Genomic DNA, 18,346 nt, shown 5'->3' on the forward strand with positions numbered 1-18,346 from the left:
TGAACAACCCAACCCAACCCAAGTTGCACTATCAAAACGAGACTCGCACATAATATGTTATACTTATTAAAGCATGTATCATGAATATGACATGATTTTCATATCATTCCATATCGAAATCATACCATTTCATATACCGGATCATATCAAATCATATCATCGTCTAAAAAAAAGACTGGTTTTTGTCATTGTAAGCAGAGGTGGGCATGAAAGACGAAAACCGTTTAAGCCCCGGAGCTAGATCCAGTTAAAAAAGACCGGTTTTGTCAAATATGATACTTTTTTATACAACTGTGTACGACCAATTTAAGAACAAAAGGTCATATGATGTTCGTCCATTAGTTAATGAATCAGTTAAAGTGGATTGGGTCTTAAGGACCTGTCCCTATCAATCGCATATTTAAGTTTAGGGACCGGTTAAGATTCGGTACCGATTATGCTGTAAGAGGTTACACAGTAACAATTTTTGATAGGAACTGTTATAACTTGTTATACCGATTATGTGAATCTTTTAAACTAGTTGAGTTGTTAAAGATGTCAGACTGATATCTATACTATATTATAAAACATTTGACAACAACTCTTAAAAACTTTTTTTATGCATGAAATACTGTTTATTGATACATATTACTTAAAATTCAAGATTACAAGTAAATTGTGCGTAATTACAACTTATTAAAGCTTCATGTTTGAATTCGTGTAACTAACTAGAGATATACATAATCGAATAGAGGATAAATATCTCATTTTAAATATAAAAAATCAAAAATATAATTAAAATAATCATTGACTTCTAACAAAATATTTGATCATTATCTTTATAAAAATTTATATTATTAAACCAAAAATAAAAAAAATGAATTAAAGAAATACACAAAAAATATCTCATTTTAAATATAAAAAATTAAAAATATAATTAAGATAATCATTGACTTCTAACAAAATACTTGATCATTATCTTTATAAAAATTTATATTATTAAACCAAAAATTAAAAAAATGAATTAAAGAATACACAAAAAAATGAGAAATTTTAAATAGTTAGTTTGATACTAATATCAATATTTTTTTTCAATTTTTTATGAGATCTTTATATTTATATTTTATTCAAAAATAAAAACATTATCGTTTTATCAAAAACATATAAAACCGTATTATAACATCGATTGAAACAAAAAAATGAAAGATTAAAATCAAGATGTATCTCGCTACATTTTACGAGTACCCTTCTGGTATTAAAAAAGGGAAAATCACAAAAATAACCTATTTATACAACCCACTATAACAAAATAACCACTTTCTAGATGCAACAACAGAAACATCTTCGGCCATATCTACCTCCCACAACGGTTTTGACTGTTCGGGAGACCGGATCGGGTATGGGTTGGGAGACTGCAGCGGAGGCATGTTCAAATCTTGAACAAAATAACTATCAGGTTCAACGGTAACTTTTTGTTCAAAATATGAATTTCCAGCGGCATCATAAGGGAAGAAGGTGCTTGGATTTTCACCACTGCCACCATTAAGGAAGAAAGTGCTCTGATTTACACCGGGAGCACAACCGGTAGGGAAGAGTGTGCTTGGACCATATGAGTTTGCACCGCTAACGTCTGGGAAGAGTGTGCTCACAGCACCGGGGTAAAAAATGTTTGGACCGCCCGGGTTTGCACTTGATAGATTTTCTCCATAACCTCCATTGTCGACCACATATAGTGTCAACATTTCCGGTAAAGTTTGACAAATGCCGTTGTGGAAGGTTACCACATCATCGTCGTCCATGAACTGATATAATGTATTCGTTTTAAAAAATAAATTGAAAGGACCACGTAAACTTAACTTTTTCGTCACATGTTTGACGACCCCAAAATACGCTATTGGCGAAGACAAACATATTGCACATGTGGGGGAGGTTATCGGAAGGTACTCTAACATACCATTTATCTCTTGGAGTAAACCGCCACTTCGAAGATACACATAAACATCATCACTTTGACGTGATTTCATGTTTTGTGATGGTTGATTGTGTTTAATGGGTTAAAGGTTGTGATGGTTTATTGTGTTGAATGGTTAAGGGTTGTGAAAGTACAATATATGAGAAGAGAAATGAAAGAGGAAGTGTGAAAAATTGTGAAGTAGGAGGTTGGTATTTATAGTGAAATTGATATTAAAAAAAAGAAAAAAAAAACTTAAGGCCGGATCGCCCCCGATGACGTGGCTCGTTCCCGAGGTGGATCGCCCTTGGGGCCGATTTGGGTGGTTAATTTTGCAAGGTCTCTAGAAAGTAGTTATTTTGTTAGTGATGGTTGTATAAAGTGGTTATTTTGGCTATTTTCCCTTTAAAAAAAACAGTGTTGAGGGCTATTTTTGAATTAACGTAAAGTTTGGGGGGTTATAAAGTAAAATATTTTGGAGTCTGAAAGTACTCCAAGCCCCAAGCTTTCATAAAACCCAAATCTTAAACCCCTCTGCCATTGTTGTTCAAGAGCCGGGTCTTATCCACTTCTTTCTTTCAGCCAACATCATGCCTTCTTAATCCTCGTAATCACTGGCTTAATTCAATTGACACACGAAGATAACAGTAGTTGCAATCAAATCCATGGCGAGTTTGCTAGCATACCCACAAATTCCTTTGAATTTTACCACCAACAATGCCATTATCGCCGGTCATTCACCTTTTCCCGGCGGCCTTCATCGAAATGCCTTCGTTATTCGTGCTTCCGCGGTGTCCCATACTACTAAACGAAAGAAACAGCAGCAGAAGGAAGATGAGGCTTCGTTGTTATTAGCAACAACGACGGAAAAGGGACTGAGATTATTGTTTATGGAGGATTTGATGGAGCGTGCAAGGAGTCGCGATGTTGCCGGAGTTTCTGAAGTTATTTACGATATGATTGCAGCTGGTATCAACCCGGGACCTCGGTCGTTTCATGGCTTGGTCATTTCTCATGTGCTCAATGGCGATCATGAGGGCGCTGTAAGTCTCCTTCGCTCTTGAATTTCCCTCTATTTGTGTAATTCAATACTCCTTTTCATCCGTATAATCTTTAAATCTAAGTGTTATGTTTCATATGAGATTAATTTTAAGGCTCTTTTTTGTTAGCTGTATATTAAGCTACTCTGTGAATTGTGTCTGTTGTGATCTGAATAGAAAAGTTTTTGGTTTTCACTTTTCATATAAATTTCAAATTTTACTAGCCTAGTTCATTTGGGCGATGTGATATTATATGCCAAATCCTGTCCTCCAAAAATAGTTTGTCTGATGTGTGTGTGTGTATATATATATGTATATGTTAAGGCTTCATTCATTACAATAGAAATAGATTCTAGACTGTTTTGATCAAATGTAGCAATTCTTTTTTTAGTTGAAGAGTTGTAGTGAACTTTTAAATAATTGCCAAAATCTGTTTTTCGAAGTCTTACAAAGTTATGTGGTCGTATGGTGTCAAGATTCATAAATAAAAGTGTATTTTATTTTATATATAGTATGTCTTTTTGCAAATGTTTGTGATGGATGGAACCGGTTTTTGGATATAGTGTGGATTTTATGGGAACCCTTTTGATGCATTATATGATTTATGGATGCATTGTTGCATTCCTAGGTTTTCACGTAGGGGTTTGAAACATTGAATGTATTACCAAGGATCTTTGTCCTATCTTCTACTTTCTTGCTTCGACGTGGTCACACCCTCCTGAAATGAATGAAGCTCAACTCAATACCGTCCTTAAGAAGCAAGTCAAATGACCTTCTGACTCTCCTAAGAATTGTTACCATCTTTTAGTCCTTCTACTCAAATTGAATGACCCTTCCCTTTTATTTTTTTTGGGTTAAAGATATGATGCAGTGGAACGTTTATTGCATCTGTGAAAAGTCTTGAGGAATTTCCTTTTTATAAGTATCAGTTTTCACAATTACAAGTTACCAATGTTTTGGAAATCATTTTTGTTGATTTCTCCAATTTCTGTATACTTGTTTGATGTCATCATTGAAGATATTGAGTGGTAAATATAAATTAAGAAGTTCAGAAATAATCCAGTTGATGTGAATCCATGTAATTAGGTCAGGTCAGTGAGAAATCTGCTTATGGTGGACTTTTGAGCAAAAGGCTTATTTACTTTAAATAGAGAGATTATTTATGTAATCCTATTTATATGACAATTTCACAACTCAATGCTTGTCTATCGAATTCAAGATTGATATCAATGTTATTTCTTGCACGACAAGGGGTATTTTTCAGTCGGTGTAAATGATTTTCTTGTCGACTATTTTTGCAACATAGTAGGCATGATGAAAGACAAAGAATGAAGTAACGAATCTTGTCGACTTCTATTGCAAAAATTCAATTTATAAGGCATTTGAAAACCCATGTATCTGAGCCCGTCATTCATAGGAAGAGCATTCCTGATGAATCTCCAGAAGAAGAGAATAAACTCGTCTTAGGAGATATTTTGACTGTATATGTAATTGTTGAATGGTGTTTCTACTTCCTCCGTGACACAAGTTAGCTTTGGACTCTAGGGTACAATTTTGTCGTCATACAACCTTTTTGAATTCAACATATAATTAGCATCTGCTCTGAAACTTATAATTTTACCGCCCTATGTTTGGTTGATTGTGTCACCAAGGCAGAGATTACTAATACAAAGCTCTATCCTTTAAATTTGTAGTATGGTTTGTACAGATAATTGATAGGCAATTTCATCTTCTATTATTGCAATCATAAATTGGGACTGTCTTCACATTTACCAGCGAAATGCAGATGAATGCACTGAGGAGGGAACTGAGTGAAGGTCTTTGCCCTCTCCCTGAGACCTTTAATGCATTGATTCGATTGTTTGGTTCAAAAGGGTATTCTACGAGAGGTTTAGAGCTTCTTGGAGCAATGGAGAAACTGACTTTAGATATTCGCTTTGCTTGGCTAATTCTTATTGGTAAACTTACGCCTCTCAGAATATGCAATGATTTTAATGTTTGTACTTTTGCCTGAAAATGTTCTTACCATTTAATTATAGCTAATTGTTGTTTGTGATTAGAGGAACTTATTAGAAGCAACCACTTGGATGATGCCAACAAAGTATTTCTAAAAGGTGCCGAGGGTAGACTCAGAGCTAGTGATGAGATTTATGATCTTCTGATCGAAGAAGATTGTAAAGTTGGGGATCATTCAAATGCATTGACCATAGCCTATAAAATGGAGGAGGCCGGCAGGATGGCTACCACTTATCATTTCAATTGTCTCCTTAGTTGTCAGGCAACATGTGGAATACCTGAAATTGCCTATGCGACATTTGAAAACATGGTGTATGGGGAAGGTATATAAAAATTTAGTTACTGAAATATATATATGTATCAACATATTTTGCTCATACTTTGATATTTTTTATTGTTGTGGTCTTTTAATTCATCATAACCCACTCGTAGTGGACCTCTTTTTTGATATTTTTTCTATGGAATTTGTTAAATCTTTTTAAAGACCATTTGCATGCATTTAAACATCTTTCTTCGATGGGCTTGCTGCTGTGGATTCTGAATTTTTGTATATCACTTATTCTTGTTACAGAATAGATATATTACATGTAGGCAATATTTATTGGTTGGTTCCAATTACAGGTTTCCTTGGAAGATTAGCCAGGTAGTTTGATGTTTGAGAGTTGGTATTTTTAACGTGAATTTGCGTTGTTTTGAATTTTTTATAGGTTCTTTTCAGTTTCTCAACTATAATCAAGGATTTGAATTTTTTTCCATCTCTGCTGAGTTGCCCTGGTGAAAAGGGGATGGAGTTTCCACAATAAGGTCTCGGGTTCAAATCCCGGTCCCGCCCACCCTGAGCTAGGACATAGCAATTGATGGCTTTGGATTTAGTGCATATTGAAAGTTGATTTGGTGGTATATTAACATGTGACTGTTTCTTGCTGCTTTAGATAGTCAGATATGTTTGTCAAATGTCTTTTTCTACTCAATGATAGCTTTCGATCACAGATTCTATGAAACCCGACACAGAGACATATAACTGGGTGATCCAGGCTTATACAAGGGCAGAATCTTCTGACAGGTAATTCAGTAAGTTAACCTATACATATGCATAACTGTCTAAAGTAGTCAGAGTTTTCTATTTCCAATCATCGTTCAGTGTTCTATGTCGTATTTGTCAAAACCACTGTTTTAGTTTTGGTGTTGTAGTTGGCTTGAGACTTGCTTCATACATTTTACTTAATACTCTGCCTCTATTTAGCCAAAATTTCGGTTATTTTCTCCGTTTTACATTTCTTCAATGAGACTCTTTGGCTCTTTGGCATGAATTAGCTCAGTAATTACCAGTTGCCTGTGGTCCCACACATGTTCTGCCCTTTGCATGAATTGTGGGATCTTTTATTGTCTTTTTGTGTAGTTAATTTATGTGTTCTTTCTGTTGCATAGTTCCTTTCAAGACAAGCACACACACACACACATATAATATGTTTGTGTGTATTTTCTGTACACATTTAAAAATGAGGTGTCCTTCATGGATGGACTAACCTTCTAAATATAACGTAGATGTTTCTTACAATTTGTTATTCTTATGTTTATTGATTTATAGTGCTTTTTAACCGGAAGTATTCTCAACATATAGGGTACAAGATGTTGCTGCAGTACTTGGCATGATGGTTGAAGATTACCGTCGTGTACAACCTAATGTGAGGACCTATGCGTAAGTCACTTATTCCACCTTTATTACTAGCATTTTACAGTCTTGTCGAAAAGGGTTATTAGCTTTATGCTTCCTCCCTGCCTAAATGGAGCCCCATTCACCAAACTTCTATCTCCAAATAAGATTAGTCTAGACTATAAGCTTTTTCCTAAGTTATAGTCACTGAAGTCAAATACAGTAAAAATGAACTCTTCTGTTTATAATTGTAGAAGTATGATCTCCTTATATACGTTCCTAAGTTGTGTCTATATTTATATATATATATATATATATATATAGAAATTACTTTATTAATATTATACACGGTATGACAACCATTTTCTGCTGAAGAAAACCCTATCCTTTGCCATTTTCTGATGACGAAACCGTATTGGTTGCATTTTTCTGGTATGACACCCTAGCCGCAGACGCCGCTTGCTACCACTTGGCATCCCTGTCTCGGCTTTGCTAGCATTGTCAAGTCAATCTTTTAGTCTGCTGGATAATTCTTGATCATCATTGTTCTCTTAATTATCTTTCATCGTATTGGCAATGCTTTTGCTTTTTCTTCTTTGAAAAGTTTTCTTTGAAAATGGTGAATACCTGATTTAACAGATAGTCACAAACAAGTTGGTCTGGCATTTACCTTGTAATTGTTTCAACTCTACCTGGTGTGATTGATTGCATAATCTTCTAGTTGTATCATTAATCATTTCAGGCTATTGGTGGAATGCTTTGCCAAATATTGTTCAGTAAGAGAAGCTATCCGACATTTTCGTGCCCTTTCAAAAATTGATGGCGGGATTAAAGCTTTATACAATGAAGGAAATTATGGAGATCCTCTTTCTCTATATCTTCGGGCTTTATGTAGAGAAGGTGCAACTTTATCCATGCTTTCAAATTTTGAGTAAATGACTCTTGAGCTTGAAATTTCTGGCTTATCATCAAATACACCAACTTTTCCTCTTCCCAACATTGAATAATTGAACTTGAGTTTTGGTTTGTGGATGACCTAATGAGACTGAAATTAAAGTAACATTTGCATGTGAGCATCAATAATCATTTTTTTATATCATATGAGAGTAGGTGGATAACATGGTGGATGGGATGCCCATCATTGTGCATTCCAAAAGAGTGCCTTATAAGCTGGGCCTTACATTTTCAATCAAAGAGGCATGTGGTTACTAGATCTCGAGGACCCATGTGAAATTGTGAATGGTTCCGTCTGTGAGGCAAACCTGTTCCACCTCTTTTATAGACCCTCAAGATGGGGAAAAGTGCACTATTACACATCATATGTTCATTGTTAGCACTTATTTGTGCCATAGGTGAAGGAGACATAGGGGTTGTTTGGTTGGTTTTCCATTAAGTTATGGATGGATAAAGCTGTGTGTGGATTAATCTGTCAGTACAGATTGGGAAGGTTTTTATTTGGGAGGGTTTTTTCATAAATGGAAGGAGCATGTTTTGTAATTGGGAGAGGCATGTTTGGAAAAAACTTGGCTTTCTGCATAAAGCTCCCTCTAGAAGCTTACTGAAAATAAGTCACTTTCTATATCATTAAGCCACTACCAAACAGTCACGTATAGCTGACCGATAAGCTGAGTCCCATTAAGCTCATTAAGCTGCTGATAAACATGCCCATACTTACTCATGCACATGCACTAATGCATTTATTTGTACTAAATTTGTATTTCAACCCATATTGTATGATACGATATGATTATGACATCGCTGATAGCTGATCTTGTGCTTCCTTATACTTTACTACTCAAAAGAAAAATGAGCATATAAGAATTCAACTTCTCTGTTTTTCTTTCTCAAACTTAATGACCTGGTTTTTATGTATCAGGAAGGATTGTTGAGCTGTTGGAAGCTTTAGAAGCTATGGCCAAAGAAAATCAGACTATTCCTGCCAGAGCAATGGTACTTAGTCAAAAATATCGAACCATGGTTAGCTCTTGGATTGAACCTCTGCAAACAGAAGCAGACGTAGGATATGAGATTGATTACATTGCCAGGTGCGTAAACCAAGGACTTGAGCTAATGTAAAATTTTGACAGGATTTCCTAATTTGGGAATGCAAATTGCATTGTTCCGGTTTTGTATTTTCTTTTATCTGGCCACAAAACATTTGAGCTTTCAGAGTAGTATTCTTTTGATTAGCATACAGATTCTATATATTCTTCACATAGTTTTTTAAAAGCATGCTTGAGGCGAGCCTAGGCTCTGAGGCTCATAAGGGTCAATGTCTTGGGCTTTTTTAAAGTCGAGGCTAGACGTATTCACGAGGCTCACTAAGGCGTTGCGCCTTGCCTGAGGCGCCTTGTGGGCCTAGGTGCGCCTCATATAGAGTTATTAAATAGATGGCATAGTCAAACCATAATATAAAATAAGTTTTCTCATGTTCCCATCTCCTAGACCTCTTAAAAGAGTAGTTATTAAATAGATGACATGATGGAACCCTGATGTTAATACTCAGTCCTTAGCACCTCAAGCCTCCTTCTCTATAATACCCAGACCTTAAAACTTCTCCCTCACAGCTCACGCATTATTCCCTTCTGCTTTCTGCCTCTATCAAAGTAATGCTAGTTGCTGCATTGGAGGCTTGTACTTTGTGCATATGTGAGTTGTGTGTAATTCTGTGTGTGTGTATATGTATATATTGATAAGGTGTGCCTCGCATTCTTGAGGACCATGCCTCACACCCCGCGCCTCATGCCTAGGCCCCGGGACCTCTTTGCACCTAAGTGCACCTAACTTTGATTCTTCATATGCAACATTTGACTCAATGTGATGACATGTTTCTGCATGAATTATACGCATTCATATCTTAGCAATAGTAGTAGTTTGTTTTTTTTTGTTTGGCACTAAACTACCCAAGTTTACTTTTTGCGTGTGTTTTAAGATATTGCTGTCCATAAGGAAAGCCATTGTATATGGTTATAATGTAAACTTAAGTTAATAAGGAACCTAATAAAGCAACAAGAGAATCTAGAGAATGATGGGCTTTACTGGAAAGCATGAACAAAAAAGAGCAGGACATCATGTATATAAATTGGCTAAGATACAGTGTCATATTTATGTTTACAATAAATTTCACTCAGTAACTTCAGTCATCTACTGTTTTTTATGACTATGTAAGGAATATACATTATCTACTCTTTCAAGAGAGTAGACTGGTTACAAAGGATATTCTAAGAGCTAAAAAAAACATAAACAATCCTTTAATATTTGAGAAGCATGCATGGGAACCAACCTCTTACTCGTAAGCATTTAATAGAAGGATATTGAAACAGAAACGTAATTCGTATATAAGCCCAGCTTTATTTTTATGTATATTTGTTCTGTGACAAGGATAGGAACATGCTATACATTTTCTCTGTTCTCTATTGGCTTTTAACACTTAATAGAGCCTTTTATTTCCTCATTAAGATGATGTTCTTTTATCGGTGATTTTGGGGCAGTTAGAGCTATGTGCATTGAGTTTCATGTATTATATCCAAGTCAAGCTAACCTTCTGCATCAATCAGATATATTGAGGAAGGCGGGCTCACAGGTGAACGCAAGAGATGGGTCCCAAGAGAAGGAAAGACTTCATTAGATCCTGATGTTGCTGGATTTGTGTATAAAAATCCTCTCGAGACCTCATTCAGACAAAGATGTGTCGAGAATTGGAAGAGGTATCATAGAAAGATACTAAGAGCTTTGCGTAACAGAGGCCCGTCACTATTGGGTGATGTTTCAGAATCTGAGTATGTACAAGTTGTGGAGTGGCTATATCATATCCTTAAACGCCCAAACAAAAATGCATTAAAGCCAAAGGCTGCCAGTAAGATGGTTGTATCTGAGCTAATGGAGGAACTTGAAGCACAGGGTCTGCCTACTGATGGAAACCGGAGTGTGCTTTACCAGCGTGTTCAGAAGGCTAGAAGAATAAATCGGTCTAGAAACAAGCCACTGTGGGTTCCTCCTGTGGAAGAGCAAGAAGAAGAGGTATTTTGGTTCCCTAATCTTAGCGTCTGTCTGTTAGAAGCTTATTGAGTTAAATGGGCTTATAGCTTATTCTGTCAGCATTATATGACTGTTTGGTAGTGGCTTAATGATAAAGAAAGTGGCTTATTGAGTAAGCTTTTAGGAGGGAGCTTTATGCAGAAAGCCTAGTTTTTCCTAAATCTGCCTCTCTCAATTAAATAACACACTCCTTCCATTTTTGAAAAAATCCTCCCAAACAAAAATCTTCTCAATCTATACTGACAGATTAATCCACACAAACAGCTTTATCTATACAAGGCTTAATGGAAAACTAACCAAACTGCCCCTAAGTTACCTGTTCAATTATACGGGACTCCAACGGAACTTATATCTATACGACACATAATATGTTCTTTCTTGCACAGATTGATGAGGAGGTGGAGGCGTTAGTATCTCGGGTCAGGCTAGAAGAAGGGAATACAGAGTTCTGGAGACGAAGATTTCTTGGAGAAGGCTTAGATGCTGAATATGGAAAGTCGACAGCAATTGAAATAGAAGTTTCAGATGTCTCCGATGATCCTGATGGTTCTGAGGACGTGACTAAACAGGGTGATGATGATGAAGCAGACAAAGAGGAGGTATTGGAACAAACCGAAAGCCAATCTGGTGACACAGAAGTGGTCAAGGACAAGGAAGCTGTGGCTGCAAATCCCCTTCAAATGATAGGTGTCCAATTGTTTAAAGGTGATTCTACACCAGCTAGATCAAAAAAATCACAAAAAAGGTTATCCCGAATTGCAATGGAGGTATGAATAGTACCAATGACATGTGGTAGTTACATAATACTGCCTGTCAACTTGACCGGTTTACATAGATACATATATAATCCATATATATGCTATTCTTTGCTTCAATTCACTTGTTTCTGTATAATCCTTTTTGGCTTGTTAATAAGTCTTTGTGCTTTTTTTTTTGGGGGGGGGGGGGATAGGGGGTCGTTTTGGTGGCCACACGAGGCCCAATAGCTCTGCACAGTTAAGGTACATGAAATACTGGATTATTGGATGCCAAAGGAGATAGCTCCAGGTTATATGCTACTGAACCAATCCTTTCCACTACTTTTTATGGTCCATGGAAACGCGCTGCTAACTTTTGGTTTAAACAAGTGGCCAAGGTTTTCTGTCGATATGGCTGTAGCTTTAAGAAAACTAAATCTCCCACTTGATACACCTTGCCTGAAGTCCCAAGTCAGCTTGCTGTTTAATATATATAAAAAATATTATATATATGATATACATGCTTGCCGAGCCATGGAAAAAGTCGTGGCCTTGGAGTGGATACTAAGGCTTGACTTTGACACTGCTCCATGCCTCATGCCATTTAAAACCTTGCTTCTAGTAGATGAGACCTATTTATGATTAAAAATTTGTTTTCAGACTTAAGATTTTATATTCTTAACAATTACATTCAATTCTTCAAGGCTTTATTGGTGTTGCCTGTTGAAATAATATATTCTCATTTGTTCACTATGACTTGCTTTTATTTTATTTTATTTTTGTTTCTCCAGGCCATTATTGTAATGCACTATTGCAACTAGTGTTCGCATCGTAGTTTTTGATTGTCATTTTTGGAGATATATATTCCGAACATCATCACATTCTGTTCCTGCAGAACGACGACGATGAAGACTGGTTCCCATTGGATATACAGGAGGCACTTAAGGAGATGCGTAATAGGAAAGTATTTGATGTATCAGATATGTACACAATTGCCGATGCTTGGGGTTGGACATGGGAAATGGAACTAAGGAATACCCCCCCTCGACGCTGGTCACAACAATGGGAAGTAGAGCTGGCCGTGAAGCTAATGGTGAAAGTAAGCTTTGAATCCTTCTGCCAAACGCCTCTCTATTACCGTCTTTTTCCTTCATTCCTTCACTTTTTTTTTCTTTTGATCCTCACTCGTTGTAATAAGTTCTGATGTATTTTATTTGCATCGACTGAATGTAATAATAAATCGATTTCAGGTAATAGAGTTGGGTGGGAAACCAACCATTGGAGACTGTGCCATAATTCTTCGCGCAGCAATGAGAGCTCCTTATCCTGCAGCCTTCTTAGAAATTTTACGAACAACACATAGCCTCGGTTATGTGTTTGGGAGGTAAGCTGGAAATTATCTAATAGTATATATTTCAGTTTTACTTCATTATTATTTTAGAAAGTATCATTCTCAGTCGGTTATTAGGACTATAACCATAATTAAAGGGAGATGGAATATACTGGTCTCATTTGATTTGCGTTTATAAAAGCTCAGCAGATTGAACTATTTATTGCTTGATGTTTTTCTCCACAATATCAACTCCCATCCGTAGTTATTCTCTCCGGACCATGAGATGATTAATTTTTATTTCTTTGGAACTACTACTTCCGGCCCGAAATAAGTCTCCACATATGTATTTGAGTTTGTCCCAAAATAAGTGTCCACCTTCTAAAATAATTGCTTACTTTCCAATTCTACCCTTAATTATGAGCGAAGAAATTTTATTACTCCTATTATTAAGGGTACAATTGTCCTTCAGCTAATTAAAAAAGTCTAATAATTGCACATTTCTAAAACTGTGTGCCTTTTTCATTGTTTGATATTTACATGAGAGGCTGAGAATAAAAATGGTTTTTAGTATCACAAATAACTTTAGTTCAAGTTATATGTATGTGATCCATGTTAATTTTTTTGAGGTTAGACTTGTTCAGAAAGTATGTATGCAAATTATATCGGATTCTTTTTGTCCTGCAGTCCATTATACGACGAGGCTATCACGTTATGCCTTGATCTTGGAGAACTTGATGCAGCTATCGCAATTGTTGCAGACCTGGAAACGAGCGGTATCTCAGTACCTGATGAGACACTCGATAGGATCATTCAGGATAAACAAACATCTCGTGCTAATGTAAATGGTACATCTTTGTAACTTGACCAACATCTTTTACTGTTGTATGCTTTACTTCTGATTCCAATAGAAACCATCTTGCCTTTTTGAGTATTCCTTAAACTAGAACCAGTGGTAATTATCATTTCAAATTATCGTCAAGATTTCGATGGTTCAGTTATGATAAATACTACCTGCCGACGGATTTCTTTCTAAGTTTGGAAAGTATAAGCCTTGGAGGAGGCTAATGAGTCAAAGCTAGACGATGATTCGTTCCTGTAGTTTGCCAAAATTGGTCATGTTGAGATTTGTTTAATCTCGTCTTTGTTGTATACTGTTTTGCAAGTTGGGGTCTTTCACGTAAACAAATTTCCATCCTTTGAGGTAGAGGTAAGGTCTGCTTACATCTTACTCCTAACCCTGCTTTTACATGAGATTTTTTGAAGTATATAATATTTATATACGATAAATACTCACACACACTTCTCACATTTGATGTGGTTTGAATCCTTGACCTGTTGGGAGGCTAGGCACTACCATCACCTAGGTACCGTCTAGCCAATGACCCTTTGGTCTCTACGTGGGGTTTACTGGGTTCATTGAGTTGGATTTGCCCTGTTCTGAAACATGGGTGGTTCATGTTGGGGCATGAGTTGAATAACGAGGTGCGAATCTGAGCTCACTCTATGATCCCGGTCGATTATATGCTTTCAATTTCTTTAACGTTTTGAGTTCTGCTGTTGTAAAGATTTACATTATTAACGTTTTGAGTGTTCCAATATATGGATTGGATATGAGTAAATTCCAGCTTAATCGTGGTATAAATGAAGTGATGTTATCGACTTTAATGCACCTCCTAGTTAAGGTGAGTTAGCGTGAGAAGTATCTGGACCCTTGATCACCTTTAATCTCAAACCCAATCATGAATGGCGTTTGATATGGGCATGGATCCAGTGCATCTCATCTCGGTACATTTCATCCTAATGTGCATCCAAGGGTGGAGGTCCCTTCTTATACTTCTCACGTTAATTCTTATTCTCAGTGGAACCCAACCTTTACACTAATAAACATGAGAATAGTGTTTTACATTTTCATAATTTTATAAGATTTTTTTGAATAATGTCATATAAACAAATTAATCTGATGTTTCATTTTAAAATTGTCCTAAAAAGTTTGTTAAGACATTAAAAAGATATAACGAAAGGATACTTCAATCTAAAACATAGTCGGAAACTCGTCTTATAAACTTAATGCAACACCTTTATATGACACGATTATTTGTTCATATGAACTTAAGTCCTATAAAATAATCCATTTAGGACATTCAGATATTTTGGGGTCTTATAAACCCGATTTTGTTGTAATTAATGGATCTTTAGACCCTCGATTTCATCAATTTCGTGGTCGAGTCGCGATCATTCCAAGTATGGATCTCCGAAGGTATTTATAACCAACGGATTACCGACAGTTAAAGTCATTGACCAATAACATAGGCTTAAGATTACCTGATACCAACATATCGATGGCTTTTTGTTGGTAATTCTCTTTTCTTTCAAAAAAATAATTTCAAACAACGGTATTTCCCGTATCATTACAAAACTTGTCACGTAAGATTATCAAAAATACCGAAGTTGTCCATAAAATTATCAAAAATTTTCGTTTGTACGATAAATGTGAACGTTAAAAATGTCCGTACGTACTATCTAGGTTGTAGGTAGAGGTGGTAGATCGTCGGTGATTTTTGTTGCTAACAGTCTGTTGTTTAATAGCGTTAATTAGCTGATATACGAGATAACTCGGAACCAGTAGATTATATATGACGTCATGATTGTTAGAAAATTAGAGGGTATAAATTCTGAAAGATGGATTCGAATTGACAACTTGAAGACATGAAGAAACACTATCATTGTATCCCACTTTCATTTGTGTTGCTTTTCTACATCTAATTTTATACAACTATCATTACACTCTTCATGAACATCTTGAATCTTTTAAGAGCAGGGGTTTACTTGCAGTTTAATTAGGTTTATTGGTCTATCTACTTTATTTGCATAGCTCATTTGGGTTATTTACTTACGGCTTATTCACACATAACATGGCTTAATCGCACAAATAGAAATGGTGTGTTGTCCTCATTCAGCCACAAAAATGACACCCTAACTCCTTATTTAAAGCACCGTCTCCTTCCCATATGAGACACCCCATCTTCGGCCTCTTTATGAGTTTTGTTTTGATGTTCAAATAATTAATATTGGGGGTAAATCGGTCATTTATGTTATTCAGACTGTTGGTTCAGATAAAAAAAAGTAAACAACAACACCCATTTATCCAGACAGACAAATTTATCCGGACATGACTTAATAAAAAATTTGGTAAACAACCCCTACATAATTATCTGAATGGTTTGAGCTTGAGCTTTAAATGTCAAAAGTATCTGGAGGTCTTAGGTTTAAATCCAAGGAGGAATAAAAATCCGCTTATGGCTACGGAGGTTCTAATGCGATGACTCCGACTACCTGCAATGCAAAACAGGTGGTCTCCCTGTAATTAGTGGGCTCGCATAGCGGGTTGGATATCCAAGTTCATAAGAAAAAACTTGAAACGAATTGGTATAGGAGGTTCAAATAAAAAAAATGAAAAACTTGAGAACATAAGAATAAATTAAATGATTCATATGTGAATAATTGGTAAAATGGAGCGTCAGTTCACATATATATCTTTGTATGTGAATAATTGGTAAAGAAGTAGGTAACCGATGCAAAATGGGTCTTGTTTTATTTTTGCTCAGAGATTTCTCTATGAAAAAGACGAATCAGAGTTTGAAGAGGGCAACCTTAGTCTATATACTGCTCGTGAGCCTCCAAGTACCAATCTTGCAACGTGGGTTTACATATGCATCTTTAAAGAGACATTTCTTCGGATTTACCTATGATTAACATATGAATCATAATCATTTATCAGGTCCGTTCATGACATTTTATAGGCCCTGAATGAAATGTAAAAAAGGGCCCTCGACCTGTATAAAAAAAGAATCTTTAATATATTGTTTTTATCATCAAAATAACATTAAATCCAAAAAATATTAGTAATTCATATAAAACAATTTTCTCAAGTATTATTCGACGCAAAATCAATTAATAATTAGTTCTAAATTAATATTATCTAGCATATCATTTTTACGTAGTATCGTCAAGGGTTGGGTTCTGATCAAAAGGAAAATTAAGGTGAGAAGTATAAGAAGGGATCTTCACTTCTGGACCAGATCAATCCCCGTATCAAACGCGATTCGTGAGTGAGTTTGAGATTAAAAGTGATCAAGAGTCCATATTCCTTCTTAAGCCTCTCATCTTAACTCTCTTTCTCACACGATCCTTGGTCGTATTGTCAATTCGTTCCACTATCAAACACATCATACAATATATTTTTAATATATAGATTGATATCATTTGCGGTCACAATGTTGACTATTCAAAATAACTATGAATCAATATAAACCAGTTGAGTTTCCATCTCAACTCATATTAATATTTTCCATCATCGTTTTAAATTTTTAGGGTTAAGATATAAAATTTTAACTAATTTTGATGCCAAAAAAAGCCAACAATTAATTTCCCTGATGGATCTCCAAAGGTATTTATCACCCATGGATTACCGACACGGATAACCAAGGGTTAAGATTACAGACGGATAACCAAGGGTTAAGATTAGCGACGGATTATCGAGGATAATTCTCTTCTGTTTTTAAAAAATAACTATAAAAAAGTGGTATTCCCATATCAATACAACGCTTGTTCGTAAGATTATCAAAAATACCGAAGTTGTTCGTACGATAAATACGAACATAAAAATGTATGTATTATTTAGGTTCTAGGTGACGGAGAGTAGGCCGTCGGTGATTTCGTTGTTATCTGTCAGTTGTTTAATAGTCTCAATTAATTGACTCTAGTACTCAACTGGCGTATGATTGTTAGAAAATTATAGGGTATAAATTCGAAAAGATGGGTTCGAATTGACAACCTGAAGAAACACCATCATTGAAGAGTTATTAATCCCACTTTAATTTGTTGCTGGTTTTCGGGACTGTTACTTGGTAAACACTTACAGATAAGAGTAGAACTCTTTATTTTATCTTACTTTATCAGGTAAGATTGTAGTTCATCAAAACAGTATCGTATACAATAACTTATCTGAAAAAACACTTACTGGTTAGAGTTATCACCCTCTCTTACTGGATAAGACTCTCCATCATTGTCATTGCTTTTACCTTATCAATGGTAAAATGAAAAGTTAGTTCATATATGCATCTTCGTATGCGAATAATTGGTAAAGAAGTAGGTAACCGATTGTGGTTCACAAATGCATTTTTTACCCGTCATTGAAACACAAGCCGAAGAGACGTGTATCAACCTATATTCCTACTAATGTGATCTCCATTACTGATTGGATAAATCTGTTCGGAAACAAAGCTCTTTTATCACGGAATTAGACTTGCTATTAACGTCGGCTTATCTGTTAGTCGTGTTGGGTCTGTCGCTCTGTTGAAAACTATGAAACAAGTCTGCTGTAGTTGTGGTTCACATATGCATTTTTAAATGGATATTTCTCCACATATGAATGGTAATCATTTATTCATATATTCTCAACCTTTTTCGCTTTCTTGTTATATATATATATATATATATATATATATATATATATATATAGGGGAGCGATCAAATGCAAACGACTCAATTTGTACAAACCGTGCAAACCTCATTCAACCAATCATAATTTTTCATTTT

General features: G+C 35.6%; 1 protein-coding gene across 2 annotated transcripts; it reads left to right on the plus strand.

Annotated features, from left to right (window-relative positions):
- The first annotated feature begins 2,474 nt into the window (after nt 1-2,474).
- On the plus strand, nt 2,475-13,678 carry LOC112522025. 2 transcript variants are annotated; one of them, XM_025131081.1, is made up of 12 exons: nt 2,475-2,973; nt 4,757-4,928; nt 5,031-5,309; nt 5,977-6,049; nt 6,608-6,685; nt 7,362-7,540; nt 8,517-8,685; nt 10,198-10,660; nt 11,065-11,445; nt 12,311-12,514; nt 12,666-12,799; nt 13,433-13,678. In XM_025131081.1, exons 1-12 carry the CDS (start codon nt 2,596-2,598, stop codon nt 13,605-13,607), a joined length of 2,685 nt encoding a protein of 894 aa, XP_024986849.1. In that variant the 5' UTR covers nt 2,475-2,595; the 3' UTR covers nt 13,608-13,678. The 2 variants fall into 2 exon arrangements, with proteins under 2 accessions (XP_024986849.1, XP_024986857.1); XM_025131089.1 differs by having other exon boundaries at nt 7,383-7,540.
- Nucleotides 13,679-18,346: the final 4,668 nt, after the last annotated feature.

This window comes from Cynara cardunculus (assembly GCF_001531365.2).
Source record: "Cynara cardunculus var. scolymus isolate 2C chromosome LG 1, CcrdV1, whole genome shotgun sequence".
NCBI classification, from domain to species: domain Eukaryota; kingdom Viridiplantae; phylum Streptophyta; class Magnoliopsida; order Asterales; family Asteraceae; genus Cynara; species Cynara cardunculus.